Source organism: Stegodyphus dumicola, chromosome 1 (assembly GCF_044657685.1).
Source record: "Stegodyphus dumicola isolate Sdum_Otavi_A_Nest chromosome 1, ASM4465768v1".
NCBI classification, from domain to species: Eukaryota; Metazoa; Arthropoda; class Arachnida; order Araneae; family Eresidae; genus Stegodyphus; species Stegodyphus dumicola.
Genome location: NC_140768.1, coordinates 110,400,105 through 110,421,047, shown reverse-complemented (window position 1 = coordinate 110,421,047; position 20,943 = coordinate 110,400,105). Strand labels below are relative to the sequence as shown.

General features: G+C 37.2%; 1 protein-coding gene across 2 annotated transcripts in view; it reads right to left on the bottom strand.

Moving 5' to 3' along the window:
* LOC118192014 (hemocytin-like) overlaps positions 1-20,943 on the bottom strand; it is a 342,722-nt gene that overhangs the window by 191,500 nt on the left and 130,279 nt on the right. For both annotated transcript variants that reach the window (XM_085819309.1, XM_085819312.1), the window contains exons 26-28: positions 6,343-6,686; positions 4,336-4,662; positions 3,238-3,537 (exon numbers count right to left, since the gene is read on the bottom strand). In XM_085819309.1, coding sequence (XP_085675435.1) covers positions 3,238-3,537; positions 4,336-4,662; positions 6,343-6,686 — 971 coding nt within the window. The remainder of the gene's footprint in view (positions 1-3,237; positions 3,538-4,335; positions 4,663-6,342; positions 6,687-20,943) is intronic.

Below are 20,943 nucleotides of genomic sequence, written 5' to 3'. Positions count from 1 at the left end.
AAATCAAAACCATGATTAAGTGTCCAGTAATGATTAGCTATCTAAGATTTCTTTATTTCTCGTTTTTGAACATAAGATTCTTGTTCCTTGGGGCGAAATTTTAACGCTCTTTTACATAGTTTGTCCGATGTACGACAAAACGCACTGACATGATATGCTATAAATTAACCAAGAATTAAAATTAGAGATGGGATCTTTAAAAATCGAATAATGAACTTTACTGATGACGAAAAAAAAAATGATTTGAAAATTGAACTTCTGATGAATTCGAGAAATTCTTTCTGTAAGGGATTTTATAAATAGATTTGCATATTTGTAAATTTGTAAACTTTTCTAAATTGAAGGCGACGAGGATATCATAATTACTTCTAACAGCGAAATGTCTTTTTAGATGGAAAGAACATTTTTTAAAGCATTGTATGGATTTATATTTATTTTAAATAACCAATTTAGTTCAATTTTACGTTTTTCCCTATAAGCCTTCATTCCCTAATTGTCAATACCAAAATATTTAAATTTGGTAACAGGCGTAAAGTAATGCAAATTCTACATTGAGGAGAAAAGGTTTAAATACTGAGTTCAAGAAGGGAAAGTTAGAGAAGTTTCGGCAAGCGCTGTATTTTTGTAGTGTTAGCTAATAAGTCTGCATTTATTGCTGCTTAACGTGGCGTAACAGCTATTACTGCCACAAGATTTCGAAGCGGTTTTGAGTAACAAGAGTATCTGAGCCCTGTAGCGTAATTTCTACTACTTGTTAATATCTTCGAAGTTTTACTTTAGTTCTTTCTATTTGAGTGAGGCGTAGTGTGTTAGCGTAAAATCCACGCATTGTGAATTTTAAAGAGTTTAATAAAGGGTACCCTTCTCCTGTGTGGTTTCGACACATACTTCAGTTGTCACTTTAGAAGATACACAAGTAGATCTTACAGCATATATGAATTACTATGGAAGAAAATTCACTATCAATAGCAAACCGATTTTAAATAATTGATTTCAAGAGAAAAAGAAGATTGTATGACCAAATGACCGGATTAAATTACTTAAAACTACGGGTAATCGGACATGTACTGAGAAATGAGAAAGACAATAATGATGAGAAGAAAGATGACGATAAAAACGATTCGTGTAAATGGTTACTAAAACATTTTTGTTAATTCTAATGTTGGTTATTCATCTTTCCCGTGTTTTTAATTGACCACTGATTAATGATTAACCGTGGACTTTATCTCCGGAATTTCCTGATTAAACATGTGTGTACACTTAGGTGGCTCTTAATTGCATGTACCCACCCCAGATCTAACTAACTTTTATACTAACTTTTATGTTACTCGGTTCTCGGGCTTGTTTTCCCGGGGCGTATTTTTATTTGTTGAATGTTGTCTTATTATTGATTTATTTTTTTTTAAGCTGCATTTTCTAATTTTGTTTTTTTTTGGACACGGCCGGCTCGGTGGCTCCGTCGTCGTTGTTAGATGGGCAGCCATTTTCTGACATAGGGTTTTGTAAACCAGGTGGTCGGGGGCTTTGCCCGATTTTGGTACCCACCCCAGATCTTGAAAATATTAGCATTAAAAAGTAATTATACTTAAAATCTAAAAATACACATACCGTATTTATAAAAACAAAAATTCAAAATGATGCTAAGAGATAATTCTATAAAAGTAAAAACAGTAAAAGTAAAATATACTGGAGATCCTTATCAGATAGAACTAAATTTTTTGTTACTCGCATTTCACCTTTGCAGGCATGTGATTCCTATTTTAGCCAATTTTGAGATTTTTTAAAGTTTATTTACTATTCTCCTTTTGTAAATTTCGGAGCACATAGAGCAAAATCTCTCGTAAACGGGGACAACTTAGTCTAAATTTAACCCCGAAATTCAAGCCCAAGCGATGAAGAAAAAGTATATAACCGGTTACCAGTCTGAAGATTTAAACGTGGAACACCTTTTTTGCTATTTTTTGCACCTAACGTAACAAGCTGTATCCGAGCAATGAACCAAAGAAATTATTCCGAATATAAACTACCGATCCCTTTACATGCGTCTATATATGAACGTTCAAGGTAGTGTACATGATTGTTAGAAACAATTCACTTTTAAAGACGGCATATTTACTTTATTATTTTGCCTTTAAATATGAAAAGAACATTGCTTTAGGCCACTGTTGGTGTACGTTGTGGCCTATGATCATATTCGTAGATGACGAAGCAAATGACAAAGATTCTCTTGATTTTAAAAAATATCCTGCATCTGTGGCCGACATCTTAGAGTTAGTTACATATTTCTGGAAGAGAAGGTTAGTATTAGTGAAGAGGAGACGCAAGCTTGGGCGTATGTAAACAATTCTTTTCCTAGCATACTCTCCTAATATGAAGATGAAATAATCGGTCATGTACTGGGAAACGAGAAAGATGATGATGATGAGAAGGGGGATGACGATAAAGTCGATATTCAAAGCAAGATGGGTATGTAAAGGAAGTTGACGAAGAATTTCAGAGTTTCACAGGATCTGTCAATAACTATTTCAGAGTTTCACAGGATCAATATATGTATGATATTTTGAAGCTTCGTGGTATATACGGCGAATTTTTAATCGTAGGGCGACAGTCTTGTAAACAAGAAGGTATTCCAAGTCATGTACCATCTCACTATGAAATTAATAACTTTCGTGTAATGATGTATATGGTCATTTAAAAATGTTGTTTAGTTTTTTTGTAATATAAAATCATGGGGGGGGGGGTGTTTTAATTTTAAGTAATCTGAACGATTGTCGATATCATTTATTTGGTAGCCGAAAGATTAAAAAAAGATGAACAGACCTCATATCCTGCAATTTCTACAGATACTGTGATGAAACATGAGCAGTTAAGTTCTCGAAATTTGTATTCCGTTATCCGAAAAAATCCCTTATCCTAAATCCGCGAATTCCCATTCCACCGGTTATGAGAGATTTTACACTATTCTGCTAAAAATGAATGCGATATAGTTTATTTCTTTTAAATAATATAATTATGGTGTCTTAGATGTTATCAAGATAGAATCACCCGGCAATGAGGAATTTCATTCTGAATCAATTAATACTAAATTTATGATCAGCCATTGATCAACCTCTTTCTGTAGTATAGACCTAAGTGACGTTTTAAACATAAAAAAAATTGAAACCATTTATATTTCTTAAATTAAATAGAATGAAAAAGAAAGGAAAATTCGTTATGAAAATGACAGATAACACTTACCACATGCACAATAAAATCTCACAAAGAAATCTGGGCATTTATCTGTCCGAACATATTTATTGCAGACGAAACCCACATTCTTAGAACATTTCAAGCCAAAAGTGTCCAGCGTTGAGTAATCGACAGTCTCGCCATTTATTTTAGTTTTACATTCTATGTCTTCAACTGTTCCACCAATGCAGACAGTATAAAGCTCACGTATCCTTTCTAAGCTTTCGTCGTCTCCAATATCACTCACATCGGGGTTGTCGGTGTTAAAATATTCTGTCCATCCTGACACACAGCTAGGTGTAGTGGGTACTGCAATTGAAATAGTTCATGCTTAGGTATTATAACATTATTCCTCCTTTCGATCTTAAAAAAAGTAACTACATATAATAATTCTCTCTAAACTGCGTTATTTCAAAACTAATCTTTCTCTCATGATACTTACATAACGGTAATGACGCAGTCATTTATATAACGAACTCAGCCAACAATAATTTAAAATTTTGGGAACCAAAATTGGGATGTCCTCTCCCCTTAGCCGGTTTAAGAGTCTTCATCCAGCTTTTATTTTCGTAATCGTTGGTCATGGTTAGTGTTTTAAATGCTGAAAATATTCAATCTTCGACAGTTTCTAATTCAGAATAAGAATACATTTTGGGCCAATAACGAAATGTTACATTTAGTGCGGTCTCTGGGTTGAGATTGCTGGAGTGCTCCCCACCCACCTGATCCCGAAATAATCTTATAATCTTAAAGGGGCGGTCTCTGGGTTCCTATACTCATATTTGGAAAAGTTTTGTACTCGTTATGAAAAAATAAAATTATAAGAAGTTTGACTCCATGCCACCAAAATTGAGCGAGACATTTAATTTTACAATTTGCATAATTAATAACCTAGCATTTAAAATTATAAAAAAAAAACTGGATTGTTTAAATTGGAATTTGTTCACAGATTCGGATGCACTTTCTACTCTAATATTCGATTCTAGATTACAAACATGGGAAATTCATTTGCGGTGTTACAGGAATTGCCCTAAACTATTATTACATCTACATATTTATCTTTTTGTAATTATTAAATATGTAGTTAAAAACTTAATTAATACTCACTTTCTTTTCCACAATTGCAAAATACTCTGACTTCGTAATCGTTACAATCAGAGCCACTGCAGACTAGTCCCAGCTTTTTGTTGCAGATGGCACTGTCACCGGCCGGAGCCTCTTTCCAGCCAAGTGTAGTTCGGCATTCGATGTTCTCTATCTCCTCATCTACGCAGAATTGGTGATTGATCCTTAAATTTTCCAGGGTCTCGGACTCGCCTTCTTCGCCAGGCAGATGGGCATTCATCCATGCTGTCCATCCCGTCTCCTCGCAGATCGGAGGAAGTGGAGGATGGGGGGTTGTCGGTGGTAAAGTTATTTTGAGTAGCTCAGCGCCTGTTGAATAAATAAACTGATTATGAATTCCTCTATTTAACAAAGAAGTTCTAAATTATTATTTTAAAACAAAAGTGCACAACCGAGAAACTAACACTATTCACTAGCGCTTTTTGATGACAATTTCTGCTGCCCGACGAGCTTTTCACAATATTAGCTTTATTTTGGTGCCATGCAAGGTTTCTATGTATCTTGCCCCAATCCTGTTCAGAAGATGTAAATTATTTAAATATTTAAGAAGACGCATCAAATATCGGATTATAAGAATTGGAGTAATGCTAGATAGAATAGAAGGTGCCTCTCTATGACTTATCTTCTTAGAAATAGCATTTTACACACTTATATTAATTCATATTAAAGCCGCTCAGACGGAACAGTGGTTAGGGCAGCAGACTGCGATATCAAAGGGCCCGGGTTCAAATCTCAGAGAAGGTATGGTTGTAACTGTCCGACTTTTCATAGCAGGCTATGGCAACTTATTTTTAGGTACCTACACAATAAAATGGCCACCACTTCTGGTTTTAGGATTGGCCATTATCGAATAGGCAAGTGCCCGCCATTAGATAAAAAAAATTAAATTGCCCATATTTGAAGAAAATAGTTACTTAAGCAGGAAAGTCGGGGCTTGGTGTTTAGGAACTCTATGTAGATTATCTATATTGAGAGAATTAACCAAGAGCCACATCCCAGTCATCCAAACAATTTAAGTACACTACTTCCACTATTTTAGATATTTTAAACTGAATTCTTGAGCTCGCTCTGTGAGTAGCAGTAAAACGTGCACTGTGAATTCCCTTAGTTTTGTGAATTGAAAAATGTAATATAAAACAAATAAAATCCTTTAATGCGCTTTTGACTGTCAGTGTCACCGTCTATGATGTGAGCATAGGTTTGCCTTTCGTCATTTTCCCTCCTTCATTTGAAGAAGAAGGTTCTGTATAGAATATGAATATCGTGTAATGTGGTCAACATTTATAATTTAGCCATGGACAGTGTGGATATTGTCCAGTCCCACTGATTAACTAACTACATTTCACAGGGTCAATAAGGGACCCTGCCAAATGTTGCTGTGCTGCATATCTCAGTGCCTCCTTTGGACAGAAAGTTCATTATGTTTAAGATTTCCTTTGCGTGATGTTTTTTCTTGACAGTATATCTTATAAAAGGATTTATTTCTATTTCTGAGTTTGAAAGTTTTAGATGATGTTCAGCTCTGAGGGTTGTCATCCACTGATGCCCAATAATTTCCAATGATATCCATTGATGTCCATCTAAGAAAGCAGTTTTCAGAGCTGCCTGTTTTTTCACATACACTCTGATTTGATGTAGCCGACACACTGATTTAATGTAGAAGGTTCTGTACTCAAACCTTGAAACTCGCATTGAAAATTTATAAAAATCACACCTGATTCCTATTGTTTGAACTCTAATAATTGATATTCGGCGTGTTATTTTTATTTCAATTGAAACTGGGCAGTTCAAAAGAAAAGTAGAAACTCGGAAGAGTTCAGGAGTTAAAGAAATTTATTTTTTCGACATTATTTTTGATTTATCATAATTTATTTACATTTGAAGTACCGTAATTTGGTAGTTATTATAAATTAGAGTACCTTCATTTTTGAATTATCTTCATAAAAAAAATTAATTCAAGTATAAAGTAACAACTGAAATTGAACTTACCACAATCGCAAAATACTCGTATTTCATAATCTTTGCAAATTTCGTTGTTTTGTTCATCATCTCGGCATGTCAAACCTGTTGGTAAACTACAGTCGACGTTCTGCCCAGTCTCCTTGTATGGTGTTTTGCTTTCAGAGACACGACACTCTATGTTTGTCATATTGGCTATCCCGCAAAACCTGTCATACGTAGTTCTCAAAAGAGGATGCTTAAGATCTTCTCGGTCCCCGCCTATAAAGGATGGTGTGTTCATCCACGGCGTCCAGCCACCTTGCAGGCAAGCTTGGGGTTGTTCTTTGACACATGGCTCGCCAACGCAGTGGATAGATCCTCGGCGACAGTGGCTAAACAAAATTTTAAGAAACCTTACAAACATTTGCAAAAGCACAAATATACTGCAGACTTAAAAAATAAATAAAATATGGAAACGTTCCCCTATTAAAACCACTATTTGGGGGAAAAATCAAAATGTGTATCATTGTTTGAAATACGTAAAAGAATAAAACTGTTACGGCCATTCGACCGATTCTTACATACGCTTGGGCAAACGCAAAAGACAAGGACTACTGTTATGTCGTGGAGCAAAAACAATTTTACTTTACAGCTGACTGCCACTGGCTCCGACATAGCAATGTGAATACTCTACATCTAAAATTTTAAAACACCATTCCAGAATTTTAAATGTTTATTTAATAGAATTCTATTCATATATTTGCAAGTTATACACTATAAACACAATAACAAAATTTTGAACTTATCTGCACCAGCGTGAATAAGCCTGGCATAATTTCTGAACCCGACGCAACTTTAGGAGGAAAAATACCGCAAATTCAAACACAAGGTTTCATCCTTTCCAACGCAGCTAATTTTCTAAATATATTTTACTAATATCCGCAGCGGGACAGCGGATTCATTTCATTCACCCAAAACTCAAATGTTTTAACGCAATAGTATCGCAAAGGAAACATCGACTCAAAATCAAAATATCTATAGAATATCATCCGCTGTTGCCATTCCAGCACTGCCAAGTTTTTCTTCCTGCAGCTGTTGCCAGACTTATCCTCGCTGTATGTGAGAGGTACAACATCTTCCCACCCTGATTTTCTCAAAATCAGACATTGCCAAAATTTTCTAACATTACGAATAAAACAAAACAGTACTATGTATTAGTTTAGAAAACACATAAGAGAAACTCGGTTAACATACAATATATATGACAGATCATACTAAAATGAGATCAATAAAGAATAAACTTCTAATTAAAGTTATTGCTAAAGAAAAGAGGATATAAGTCCAAAACGTCTATATTGTACATTACGTCTAAGAGCATGTCCTTGGTTTTAAGAGTCTACCATATCTAGATCTGTTTTCAGTTGCCAGAGTTAGCACAAGATCACTGGTAGTTGAAACTTCTAGTGGATACAGTTTTTTGATTGGTCTTACTAAATATCCACTGCTTATTTTTACCTGTACCACTCTGGTAGCTCCATCTCTACTACTGAATATTTTTACAATTTTGCCCATTGGCCCCATTACACGTTTTTTATTGTCTAGTTCTATGAGGACTACATCCCCCACCTTTAGGTTTTGACATGAAGCGCTTGCCTTCTGCACTAGTTGAGCCAGATATTCCTTGCGGAAGCGACTTCTCAGTTCTTGTCTCAACGTATTGCAGTAATTTACACGCACATTCAGTTTCTGGGAATCGATGTAATCCAGATCTGGTACACCCACTTGCTTTATGTCTTGCAAAAACAGGGAAGGTGTCAGAGGTACGAGCTCTTCCGAATCATCATAGATGTATGTTAAAGGACGGTTGTTTATGTGGATTCAACATCACACAGGACGGTCAGTAACTCCTCGAAATTCACCGACGATCTCTCTAGAATTCGCAAGAGAAGAGTCTTGGTGGAATGAACTAAGCGCTCCCACCATCCCCCCATCACGCAGCCGTAGGGGGGTGTGAATTTCCATTTTATTGGAAAACACTCGTTTTCTGTGATTTTTCTCCAATCCAGGCATCTCAGAGCATTGTTTGCTCCGGTAAAATTGTTTCCGTTATCTGAATACATTGTCGGAGGACGGCCTCGTCTGGCAATGAACCATCTCAGAGCCTGTAGAAACGTTTCGGTACTCAGAGAGGTGACAGGCTCCAGGTGAATTACCCGGTATACGGCGCAGGTGAACAAGACGATCCAAGCTTTACTCTTTGGTCTCAGAAGTAAAGGTCCACAAAGATTGACTCCAGTTGTTTCAAAGACTGCCGAATCTCTTATTCTGTCAAGGGGTAACTGGATCGGAGGGGTAGATAAAGCCTTAGCGGTAAATCTCCTACATACTACACATCGACTTACGCAAGATCTTATCAGGTTCAATGTTTCTCCTTACTTGCTTGGGGAACATTCAATGACCTGACTCGGAACAGGGAGCTTACTAAAGCTATGTTCAATAAATGTGGGAAGTAGACAAGATACACAGGAAGGGTATACAAAACCCTTTATTTTTCTCTCTTTTACAATGATTTCCGGACTTCGGAATACAGAGACCAACCACTTGTGGTCTGAACGTAAAAATATAAAAATATTAACTAAATTCTAACTAAACTAACTTTGAATTAATAAACAAATGTCTACTCGAAGATTGGACGTATATTAACAGAAAGGCCGTATGTAGTACAGAGAACTGTTAACACTACGATACGTTTAAAATTATCAAGAGGATTAAACCTCTGGCCTAGAAGGCAATCAGCAACCGAGTAAAACTGCTAAGGCAAGCGGCCCGCTTCTACTAACTCCTTCCTCTCTCTCTCGCTTGGCAAAAAGCCACAACTTAAGTACTTGGCGTTCGCAAGACAAATTTGCATAAATAAGTTAAAGCTTTTAATTCTGGCCGGAAGTAGAAAATAAGAAGTGATAGTAAAGATTTAAAATAAAATAAACGTTAGTAAAACTTCAGATCCTTACATACTTCCCGCCAGAGTTAATTAGTTTGAAACTGAGGTCTAAATCAACCTTGTTGAAAGCTTTTAGCTCTAGAATCTAACGCGAGGCCAATCTTTTACAAACATTTCTCACTAGAAATTAGAAATTTTAAAAAAAATTCTTTTTTACATTATCAATTCCATGGACAATTACATTTCATCTGTACTGCATCTAAACAGGAGTTTCTAGTTGAAATCTGGTTCCTTCCAGAGATCTGAAAGGAAAACTAGTTTAATGAAATGTTACACAATTAAATGGCAAGTAACATGAATATTTATATTTCTCTTAACATTCTTATTTCATTCATGACTTTATTTAATTATCTCTCCCCGTGCTCTTTTACATGTGTTGTAAAAGAAAACACCAAACACGAATGTGTTTATGTACAAGTGTTCAACACTACCGCCTGCAATCAAAACACTAACGTGTTAAAATTCAACATAACAAGACCTCATAACACACCTTATATTCATCTCTAAACCCTGAGGTACTATTCTGAAAGTGGCTAACTCTGAAGTGTAGCGTCAGAGAGCCTAACTACATTCATTCAACCTTTAACACATATTCACAATAATTTTCTTTTTTACAGTCACACGAATAAGTTTAAAATTTCTTGGCATTACTTTCACTTTTAACATATCACAGTATTTCTTAACGTTTAAAATAACAGTTCACATTGTATATAAGAACATATTAACATGCCGTTAATTTTACGCATTTTAAAACATACATTAGTAGTACATTGTTAACTTCTATTCTTTTCCAAGCAAGTGCCAATTCTTCTACATTGAAACACTACATTTCTAAAGTCTTTCAGAATAAAACTTCTTTCTTGCCAGAATCTTTTAAATAGAATTGTATACAATAACTTTTACAATAATCAAGTATTTACACATTCCTATTATATATTAATTTTAGTTTTACTCGCGAGTAATTGAAAAAACATAATACCAAAATAGGTAAAAACTTATTTCTCGCCTTTTTGGCGATAAAGGTAGACCTCACATGAGGTAAAAAGTTTGAATTCTGCCACTTGCAGTAAGAATGAAGGATTAACTTAAGGTTGCAAAGTAACATAGAGTTTTACTTATCTTTGTGATATTCGAACATTCTTTTTTCTGCCCAGTCCTGGAAGGTAGCGAAGATTAGCGTTTGGTTTATCTTCCTCCTTGTGCGGGCTCGCCCTTCAGTTCCTTCCTCTATGAGCTTTCTTTTCCTTCCAGTTCGGTCACCCTTGAAGACCTTCTTTTTCGCCTCTGCCTGTGGTCTTGGCCGTTTGATGCCAGCTGGTCTTGGCGGAACCGGGACACTTCTCTCTCGTTCCTGCTTGGATCTCGTTGCTGGCCGTTCAAATTTTCCTTGTATCTTTGCCTCCTCCGCTGGTGTTCCTTCAGCAACTCGTTGACATTTGCTGTGTACACTCCTGTCAGATGGGTAGATCTTCCGTTTGGGAGCCGGGTAATAGTTGCCGCTATTTCTCCTGGCTCTCTTTGCATTCGTCGTACTTCTCCCTTCTTCATTCTGGGGGTGGTCGTGCGCTCGCTTTTCTGGTCGGTGGAACGGCTTCTTTTTCTTGTTACCTTCAATTTTCCAACGGGGGAACTTTCTTTTCAACTGCTCCTGTCTAGTAATGGCTTGCCCTTGTGATTGTCGTTGTTCCACCTCTGGAGCTTGTGCCTGCAGTGCCTGCCGTGCCGGATCCTGCAAAAGATCTTTAAATATTTGCATTTTATTACGGTCATAGTATGGTTTTATCTGGTCAATGTTTGCGGAGCATGTATCACCATTCCTGGCTTTTAACACCACTACAGCGTGAGTTATTTTTTTCTATGACATATGGTCCTTCAAATCGTGGAAAAAATTTGGCGATTTTATCTTCTGGTGCTGAAGAAAGTGAATGCTTAATTTTTAATACTTCATCTCCTACTTTATAAGTTACTCCCCGTCGTTTCAAATCGTAATAAAGTTTTTGTTTCCTCTGTGCTACTTCAGTGTTCTTTTTTGCTTCTTTAATTAATTTTTCTATATCACCCATTTTAAATTCTGGGGCTCTTTGTTGAACATAAAATAATTTATCTAACGGTGTTATAATCTTTCTGCCTAAAAATAACTCAGCAGGAGTTTTGCCCGTTGTATCATGTTTGGCGGTCCTAAGGGCGAAAGCTAATTCATTGACATAGTTATCCCAGCTTTTATGAAAATTTTTAACATAACTGCGGATAATTTTCACTATGTTTCTATTGACCCGTTCCGCTGTATTTGATTGCGGCCGATACGGGACCATTTTTAAATGACGTATGCCCAGTTTTTGGCACATGTCTTCAAATATATTACTTACAAATTGAAGACCATTATCCGATATAACTTTTAGGGGCGCCCCGTATTTTAAAATATATTTATTTAAAATAGAATCAGTAAATAATTTCGCGGAGGCTCGTTTTAAGGGAACAATTTCGGTCCACTTACTAAAATGATCAACCATAACAAGGAGATACCGACTTTTATTTAATTGACTTTTTGGGAAAGGGCCCAATAAATCGATGCCAATTATTTCATTTGGAAATTCGGATTTAATACTATTTAGAATAACTGCTTGACATGTTGGGCAGGACTGGACATACGCCCTTGTTAACTTTTGCAGTTCAGGAAAATAGACTGCCTCGCGTACGCGTTGGATAGTTTTTCAAATACCAGCACGAGAAGCTAATGGGCTGTCGTGTAACTCCTGCAGGATATTTAATCTAAGACTAGCTGGGATAACAGGTCGAAATTCGTTGTTGTAATTTGTAGTTTTTGTATAAAATAATAGACCATCTATTAGTTCGTAATGGGCCGCCCTATTTCTTATCGCCACAATATCTTGGTGGCTAAAATTTTCAGGATCCTTTAAATACTTATAAATGTTTCTAAACTCAGGATCCTTACCCAGTTCGGTTATTACAGTTTCTAGGGAATTTATTGTACATGCTGTGAGCATTGCCACCTTTACAGTATTACCTTCTTCATCTATTTTAATTCTGGATAGGGCATCTGCTACGATATTTTCCTTTCCGGGGGTATGCTTGATTACCAGATTATATTCTTGTAGCTTGAGTGCCCATCTTATTAACCTTGGGGATAAGTTTTTCCCTGAGTACAATCTAGTTTCCGCCGCATGATCAGAATACACTGTTATTGGCGCCCTTCCAAAATAGACTCGGAACTATTGCACTGCTAACAGAACTGCAAGTGCCTCTCTCTCGGTAGCGGAATAATTTCTTTATGTTTGATTTAAAGTTCGACTAAAAAATGCCACGGGCTGCTGATTTTGCGAAAGTACCGCTCCTACCGCATAATCCGAAGCATCCACTGAAATTTCTAAATTTTCATTCTTTTCAGGAAATTTCAAAACCGGGGCTTGCGTTAATGCTTGCTTTAATTTTTCGAAAGCACTATTGGCTTCGGCCGTCCACGAGAATCTTCCTTTTTCCTTTTTAATTTTAACAATGGTTCAGCGATAGCTGCAAAATCTTTTATAAAGGACCTATAATATGAACAAAGTCCTAGAAAAGAAGAGAGATTCTTCGCCGTATTTGGCGGCGGATACTTTTGCACAGGGATTATTTTTGATTCGTCTGTCTCGATTCCTTTCTGAGATATTTTGTAACCTAAGTATTTTAATTCAGGGGCTGCAAATTTGCACTTTTCGACATTAACTTTTAGACCGGCCTCATTTAATAATGAAAACACCTGTCTTAAATCCTGTACATGTTGGTCCAGATTATCACTAGTAATAATGATATCGTCTAAATAGATAAATGTGGACTTTCCAAGAACAGGCCTTAGCACAATGTCCATACATCGCTGAAATGTTGCCGGTGCCCCTGAAAGGCCAAACGGCATACGCAGGAATGCATAAGTGCCAGACTTGGTTATAAAAGCAGTCTTAGGCACGTCTTCCGGTCTAACCCCTATTTGAAAATAACCAGTCGTTAAGCTAAAGTCGTCATGTATTTCGTAGACGTTATGTTCCTTAGAATTTCTTCAGTAATAGGTAACGGATATACCGGATATTTAGTCATGGAGTTTAATTTACGATAGTCAATAGCAAAACGGCACCTTTTTGGATGTGTTACTGGATAGTCATTGTTTTTCTTACATAAAACCACCGGGCTAGCATAAGAGATGGGCGTTATGATCTTTTTACGTAACATATCTCGAATGCGCCACTCTATTATTTTTTCTTTATTCTTATCATATCAATATGGTTTGTGGTGAACTGGCAGTGAATCTCCGGTGTCGATACTATGGTTAGTAACTTGAGTAAATCCGGGAATATCACTAAATAACGAAGCAAATTCACTTACCACTTGTCGAATTTTTTGTTGCTCTTCCTTAGGCAGGTGGTCGAGGTTTAACGTCGGTGGTTCTGTTTTTTCTTCTCGAACTGGTTTCATCGTCAGCTTAAGGGACGCTTCGTTAAAATCCAGCGTTGCTTCCGCCTCTGAAAGAAAATCTATCCCTAAAATGACATGTGCTTGTAAATTGTTTACGATAAAAAAACATGATCTTTACTTGTTCGTCCTTGATACGAATTTATAAGGGTAATTTACCTATGCACTTGCGTCTTTCTCCCTGCGCAGCTAACACTGTCGTATTATCCGAATTATATATGCGGTATTTCCGAAAATACTTCCTAAAAAAATCTTCTGCCACACAGGAACACTGCGCGCCTGTATCCAGGAGTGCGGTGGCTGGGATGTTATTCACCAACACTTCAATCTTTGGAAGAGTCAAATTTTTCACCATTACTGTATTTAACTTGAAGCAAGAGGGGTTTTCTTGGCCTTCGGATTTCCGCACCCTACCGTCAGCAGAAATCCGTTTTAGTTTAAATCTTGTTTTTTCCTTTCCATGCTTTCCTTCTTTTTCCACCGGCCTTCAGACTTTTTTCCTGGATTGCTATTGAACTGTCGACGTTCGCCGGCTGTTTTTGGATGCTCGGGATTCCTTGCCCACTGATTCGCTTTGCTTCCGTAGCCGTGTGCTTGACTTTGCTGTGGTCTTGGCGCACCAAATTGGTTTCGTTGCTCATATTGGCGTCTCCTTTCAATGTCCGCCGTTCTTCTACTTTCAAACTGGATTGCTAGCTCAAATAACTTTTCCAGTGTAGTCGGATTCCTTAATTCAATAAAGTCTTGTACTTGGGGAAGTAACCTCGGCAAAATTACTTGAATTATCTCAGGATCTGGACGGCTTCCATACAAGAGTTTGAAGACGTGAATTTTTCTTAAAATAAAGGTGGAAAGATTTTCAATTCGTTGCTGATATATGCTGAAAAGTTCCGTTTCTAATTTTGCACGATCCCTTACGACAGGAAAGGCTTTTACTAGGGCAGTCTTGAAATATTCGTAAGTATAGGTGGGACTTCCTGCTTGACCCAAGAGACTTCTGCCTATACATTTGAACCAATTAAGCGCTTGGCCCTTCAAAGCGCTGGTAGCTAAGGTGACTTTCTGGAACTCGCGCACGGGATACATCATGAAGTGGTCCTCCAATTTTTCCAAAAAACTGGTTACCGTGAATTTCCATTAAATGTTGCTTCTGGTTTCATCGAAGCGCGCATGGTCTGGACGATGTAACCAAATCCTTCCAGGGCGGCAGCTGGCATTTCTGGATTCTGAGCCGCTTCTGCAGGCAACACAGGTTCTTCTTGAAACTCGGCCATGGTTATTCTTCTTCGTCGGGCGCCACTATTAGGTTCAATGTTTCTCCTTACTTGCTTGGGGAACATTCAATGACCTGACTCGGAACAGGGAGCTTACTAAAGCTATGTTCAATAAATGTGGGAAGTAGACAAGATACACAGGAAGGGTATACGAAACCCTTTATTTTTCTCTCTTTACAATGATTTCCGGACTTCGGAATACAGAGACCAACCACTTGTGGTCTGAACGTAACAATATAAAAATATTAACTAAATTCTAACTAAACTAACTTTGGATTAATAAACAAGTGTCTACTCGAAGATTGGCCGTATATTAACAGAAAGGCCGTATGTAGTACAGAGAACTGTTAACACTACGATACGTTTAAAATTATCAAGAGAAAGAATATAAAAATATTAACTAAATTCTAACTAAACTAACTTTGGATTAATAAACAAGTGTCTACTCGAAGATTGGCCGTATATTAACAGAAAGGCCGTATGTAGTACAGAGAACTGTTAACACTACGATACGTTTAAAATTATCAAGAGGATTAAACCTCTGGCCTAGAAGGCAATCAGCAACCGAGTAAAACTGCTAAGGCAAGCGGCCTGCTTCTACTAACTCCTTCCTCTCTCTCTCGCTTGGCAAAAAGCCACAATTTAAGTACTTGGCGTTCGCAAGACAAATTTGCATAAATAAGTTAAAGCTTTTAATTCTGGCCGGAAGTAGAAAATAAGAAGTGATAGTAAAGATTTAAAATAAAATAAACGTTAGTAAAACTTAAGATCCTTACAATCTTATATAACGTTTCGACGAAATGATCCAGTATCGCTCTCTTAACTTAGCAGCTGATATCTGCACTCCCACATGACAGTTCTTTTCATGATCTCTTATGAGGCATTCAGTTAAATAATGCCTGGACGGAAGCAACAGGGGTTAAAGGAAGCAGAATTCATCCTCACGTTCAATGATTTTAGTTTTATCTCTGAGGACTCCGTCGTTGTCTCTCACTACCAACAATCCATGGACGAAATCTCCTTTCTCTTGAAAGTGCTTCCTTTGCTCTAAATTCCACAAAAATGTTTCGGTGTTAGTTTTTTTCTTCTACTGTTAAGGTATCCGAAGAATACGAGGGCTTTTTTAGGAGTTTATTAGTAAAGCGTAGAACACAGCAGAATACTCGAACTATTTTAGAAAACTCGAAAAATGTTTGTACCACTCAGAATCTTCTAATTTTATACTCAAATTGACAATTACTCCCTTCTTAATTTCTGCTGCAACAGAATTTTCGTCTGGAGTAAACTCAAAGTCTGGCCATTCTTTCGGAGAGCTTTTCAGAAATTCGGGGATCATTAAGAAATTCCCACCAATTGCATTGCCGCAAATGTTCAGGCGTACAGCCACAAGATGCCACATCTGCCGGATTCAATTTCCCAGGGATGTGTCTCCAACATTCCTGCTTCGAGAGTTTCCGAATCTTCTTTACTCTATTATTCACAAATACTCCCCAGTTTTCCTCTCGTTGTATCCAGCTAAGAGCCACAGTAGCGTCTGTCCAGTAATATATCGAGACATCGACTAAGCACAGGGTTTCAACAGTATACCTTGCCAAGCGTGCACCTAGAACACAGGCTAACAACTCCAAATGCGGAATAGTTATTTTCTTTAAGGGCGATACCCGTGATTTTGCTATGACGAATTTCACGAAAACTTTGTCTTCTTCCTTACTTCGTAAGTAAATGACAGTTGCATAAGCAGCTTGACTGGCATCGCAAAAGACGTGTAGAGTCCATGAATCCTTAATTCCATGACCCATGTGACGAGGTAATTTAAAGCTGGAAAGACTAGGCAACCTTTCGTACCATCTCTCAAATCTTGTTTGAAATTCATCCGGTAATGGGTTTTCCCAGGTCGATTTTGTTGCCCAAGCCTCTTGAAGAATTAATTTCGCAGGTAATATGACGGGCACAAAGAAACCTAGCGGGTCAAAAACAGCATGGATTAGAGACAATAGTCTCCTTTTTGATAAGTCTCTTTTAACGATTTCTCTTTGGACGGATATTGTAAGGCTGTCATCTCGTCGGGCCCACTGCAAGCCTAGAACTGCGGAGACTGGATCACTATCTTCAGCTGCTAGCTCTTGAACACCATATTGATTAAAAGTCCACATTCGAAGATCCATTTTGGCTTCTGCCATAATAGTAATCGACTGGCTCATAAAAACCTTTAGCTCTTCGTTATCATCGACTGACGTGACACAATTGTCAACATAAAATGATTTGGCAAGTTTATTCGCAACAGCTTTGAATTCAGGTGAAACGTGGGACAAATAAAATGAAATCACAGCTGCCAATAAATAGGGGCTACTAGTTAACCCAAAAACAACCCTCTTGTGACGAAACACTTCAATTCTATTATTTACCCACCACAAAAACTTTAAGTAATTTTGATCCTCACGCTCTACCTCAATCTGTAAAAAGGCCCGCCTAATATCGGATGTTACACCAATTGCCTTTTCCCTAAACCGCATTAAAATGGCTGAGATTTCTTCTACAAGGTTTGGACCTTTTATCAAGCAATCATTTAGCGAAAGCGAACCAACGACTTTGCTCGACGCATCGAATACAGGCCTAATCTTGGTAGTGAGGCTACCTAATTTTATTACTGGATGGTGTGGTAAATAATGCCCTCCGTCATTCTTTACTGATTTTGGGACAATTTCTATGACATCTTCCGCTAGCCATTCGTTAAATCCTGTACTATACTCATCAAATTTATCTAATTTTCTCAATTTTCTCGTACTAGCAAAGAGCCTCTTTTCTGCAATATGCCAGTTAGAGGGAATATCAGGAGGGAATTTTAGAGCCCAAGGTAAACTCACGCAATATCTACCATCTCCGGTTCTGCCAAGGCCCCTAAGAAACTGCTCTTTCGCTGCTTGATCTTCTGCGACCCTGGAAATGCTTTGCGCATCATCTGCAATGCCGATAGTTTCTAACTTCCACATAAAGGAAGGTTCCATGTCTTGAATAAGAAGATTAGTTACTAACATAGATGGGGTACCCTCAAAACTTTGGATAATCGTTCCTTTCGATTCCCCGCACAGCGTCTATCCCAGTTTAGTATTTATGGCTTTCAAACCACCCACAAGCTGAATTACTTCACCAGTAAGTATTTGCCCATAAATATCACTCCCTATGAGGATTTCTATTTCTGGGTGACCCTCACCGACATCTGAAATCCAAATTCTGTGTCCTTTTAATTCCTTCAATAACGGTTCTTTAGGTATGCGTGGTATGCCTCTACAAATGGTATTTTGATCCAGAAAACTAAATTGGCACACTTTGTTTTTCCCAACCGGGCTTAGACCTATAGAATATCTCTTGGGAATTTTTGACTCAGTCCTTGTTCCGCCAAAAAAAGCATGAGTTAAAGTCTCATAGGAAGTGCTTTTCAGATTTAAAGCTTCAACTGTGGATTGTAAAACGTAAGATCGTTGGGATCCACAATCCAAGAGGCACCTGACCACCTTCTTTACAGTGCCTACAACTATTTCAACCATTAACGTCATAAGAGTGACTTCATTCATACATAAGGGAGAGGACATTGTACTTTGTACCATTACTGACTCGTTTCGTTTTTCCTTATTGTCAGCATTGTTTTCTGATACCTCCGGGAATAAAATTATAGGGTGAGATCGCCTACACAAATAGCATTGAATAAACTGTGGACACTTCTTCGAAAAAAGGCCCTGGTTTAAGACAGCGGAGGCAGCATTTTAATTCTCTTAATTTGTCTAATCTTTCCTTTAAGCTCATCGATCGAGCTGTAAAACATTCTTTGCTTTCGTGAGATTTTCCGCAAAAAAACACATTTTTGTTCTTTGGCAGCAACTAGACTTTCTGCGCTATCGATTGGTTTTTTGGTCTTAACTTTTACATCTTTAGAATGTTCATTGCGCGAAGTAGGAGAAATTTCAAATCCAGACCTGGCTACTTTAACTCTTTGCTCTCCTTCGACCTCTTTACGCAAAAATTCCAGGAGATTTGTGAGACGTGATCCTTCTTTACTGAACAAAACGCTTCTCTGCCATACTCGAAGCATCTCAGCAGACAGACAAGACTCGACCATGGGATATAACCAGGAAACATTAGTATCCAGGGATAAGCCTAAAGACTCTAGAGATCTTAGATGGGATTCGATTTTGTCAAACAGTGACACTAGCGGCAACCGATCCTTCCCTTGTGAGCGTACATTTTGGATAATTAATTTTAACAATTCCCTCACATATATCTCAGTTAAAATTTCGTTGTTTTCGAAACGCTCCTCAAACACACAAATAGCCTTCGGGTAATTTTCAGCCGTTAAAGGATAACTATCTATCAACTCACTAGCCCGAGTTCCGGGTAACATTGATTGAGCTAAATAATGGAATTTGTCAACGTCATTAAGCTCCTTATCCTCATGGATCCTTTTAAATTGACCCCAAAATGTAAGGTAACTTAATAATTGTCCATCGAATTTTTTAATTTGAATTTTCGGCAACTTGTACCGTTTTTCATTAGAAGCACTTATGCTACAATCCGTGTTAGAACTCGTATTGACACTACAGTCAACCGCATTATCTATATTCTCTTTCACCCGACGATTAAGCGTGATAAACTCATTTGAATGTTCTTCGCAGCCTATGACCTCTGTTTCCAGATCATCTTCAGCAGCTTTTCCCTTAATCATTGAATCTTGTATTTCTGAATCGCAAGATCTCAACTCAGCAATTATCATCTGCAACTTCAAAATTTTGTCTTTCAATATATCTCTATCCGATTGAAAATCTTTACAAAGTTCGATTTTTAGAATCTTAGCCGTCCTATTAAAGGCACTGCGTGCCGTTGCACGCTTTTTCTTCAACATATCAACATCCATTTTTATCTTTAAATGCAGACCCACTTAAAACTCAAAATCTGTAATGTTATCATCAATACAACAAATCCTCAAAAAACGTCTTTACTCAGCAATTCCACAAATATAACTCAATATAATAAAAATGAATAACAATATGTCATAACATTCATAATACAGCAAAACAAAATTATTTTGAATATCACAGCAGAAGATTTAACGTATAGCCTTTTCTACGTTTACACTGCAGACGATTTAGCGCATAGCATTTCAATTGAAAATTGAAACTAATTCGAATACAAATACGAAATTCAACATTGCAGACGATAAAACGCATTACGTTTCCAAATAACACTTAAATTAATATTTACTTCTACAATAATATAATATAGCAAACACAATACTTTCTCAAGTATATTAATATAATAATCCCAACACATTCGAATCAGGATCGCAATCCTGGCTGGCTCGCCATTTTGTTATGTCGTGGAGCAAAAACAATTTTACTTTACACCTGACTTCCACTGGCTCCGACATAGCAATGTGAATACTCTACATCTAAAATTTTAAAACATCATTCCAGAATTTTAAATGTTTATTTAATAGAATTCTATTCATATATTTGCAAGTTATACACTATAAACACAATAACAAACTTTTGAACTTATCTGCACCAGCGTGAATAAGCCTGGCATAATTTCTGAACTCGACGCAACTTTAGGAAGAAAAATACCGCAAATTCAAACACAAGGTTTCATCCTTTCCAACGCAGCTAATTTTCTACATATATTTTACTAATATCCGCAGCGGGACAGCGGATTCATTTTATTCACCCAAAACTCAAATGTTTTAACGCAATAGTATCGCAAAGGAAACATCGAATCAAAATCAAAATATCTATAGAATATCATCCGCTGTTGAAATTCCAGCACTGCCAAGTTTTTCTTCCTGCAGCTGTTGCCAGACTTATCCTCGCTGTATGTGAGAGGTACAACAACTACAAAAACTACAAGTTATTAAGAATAATCACC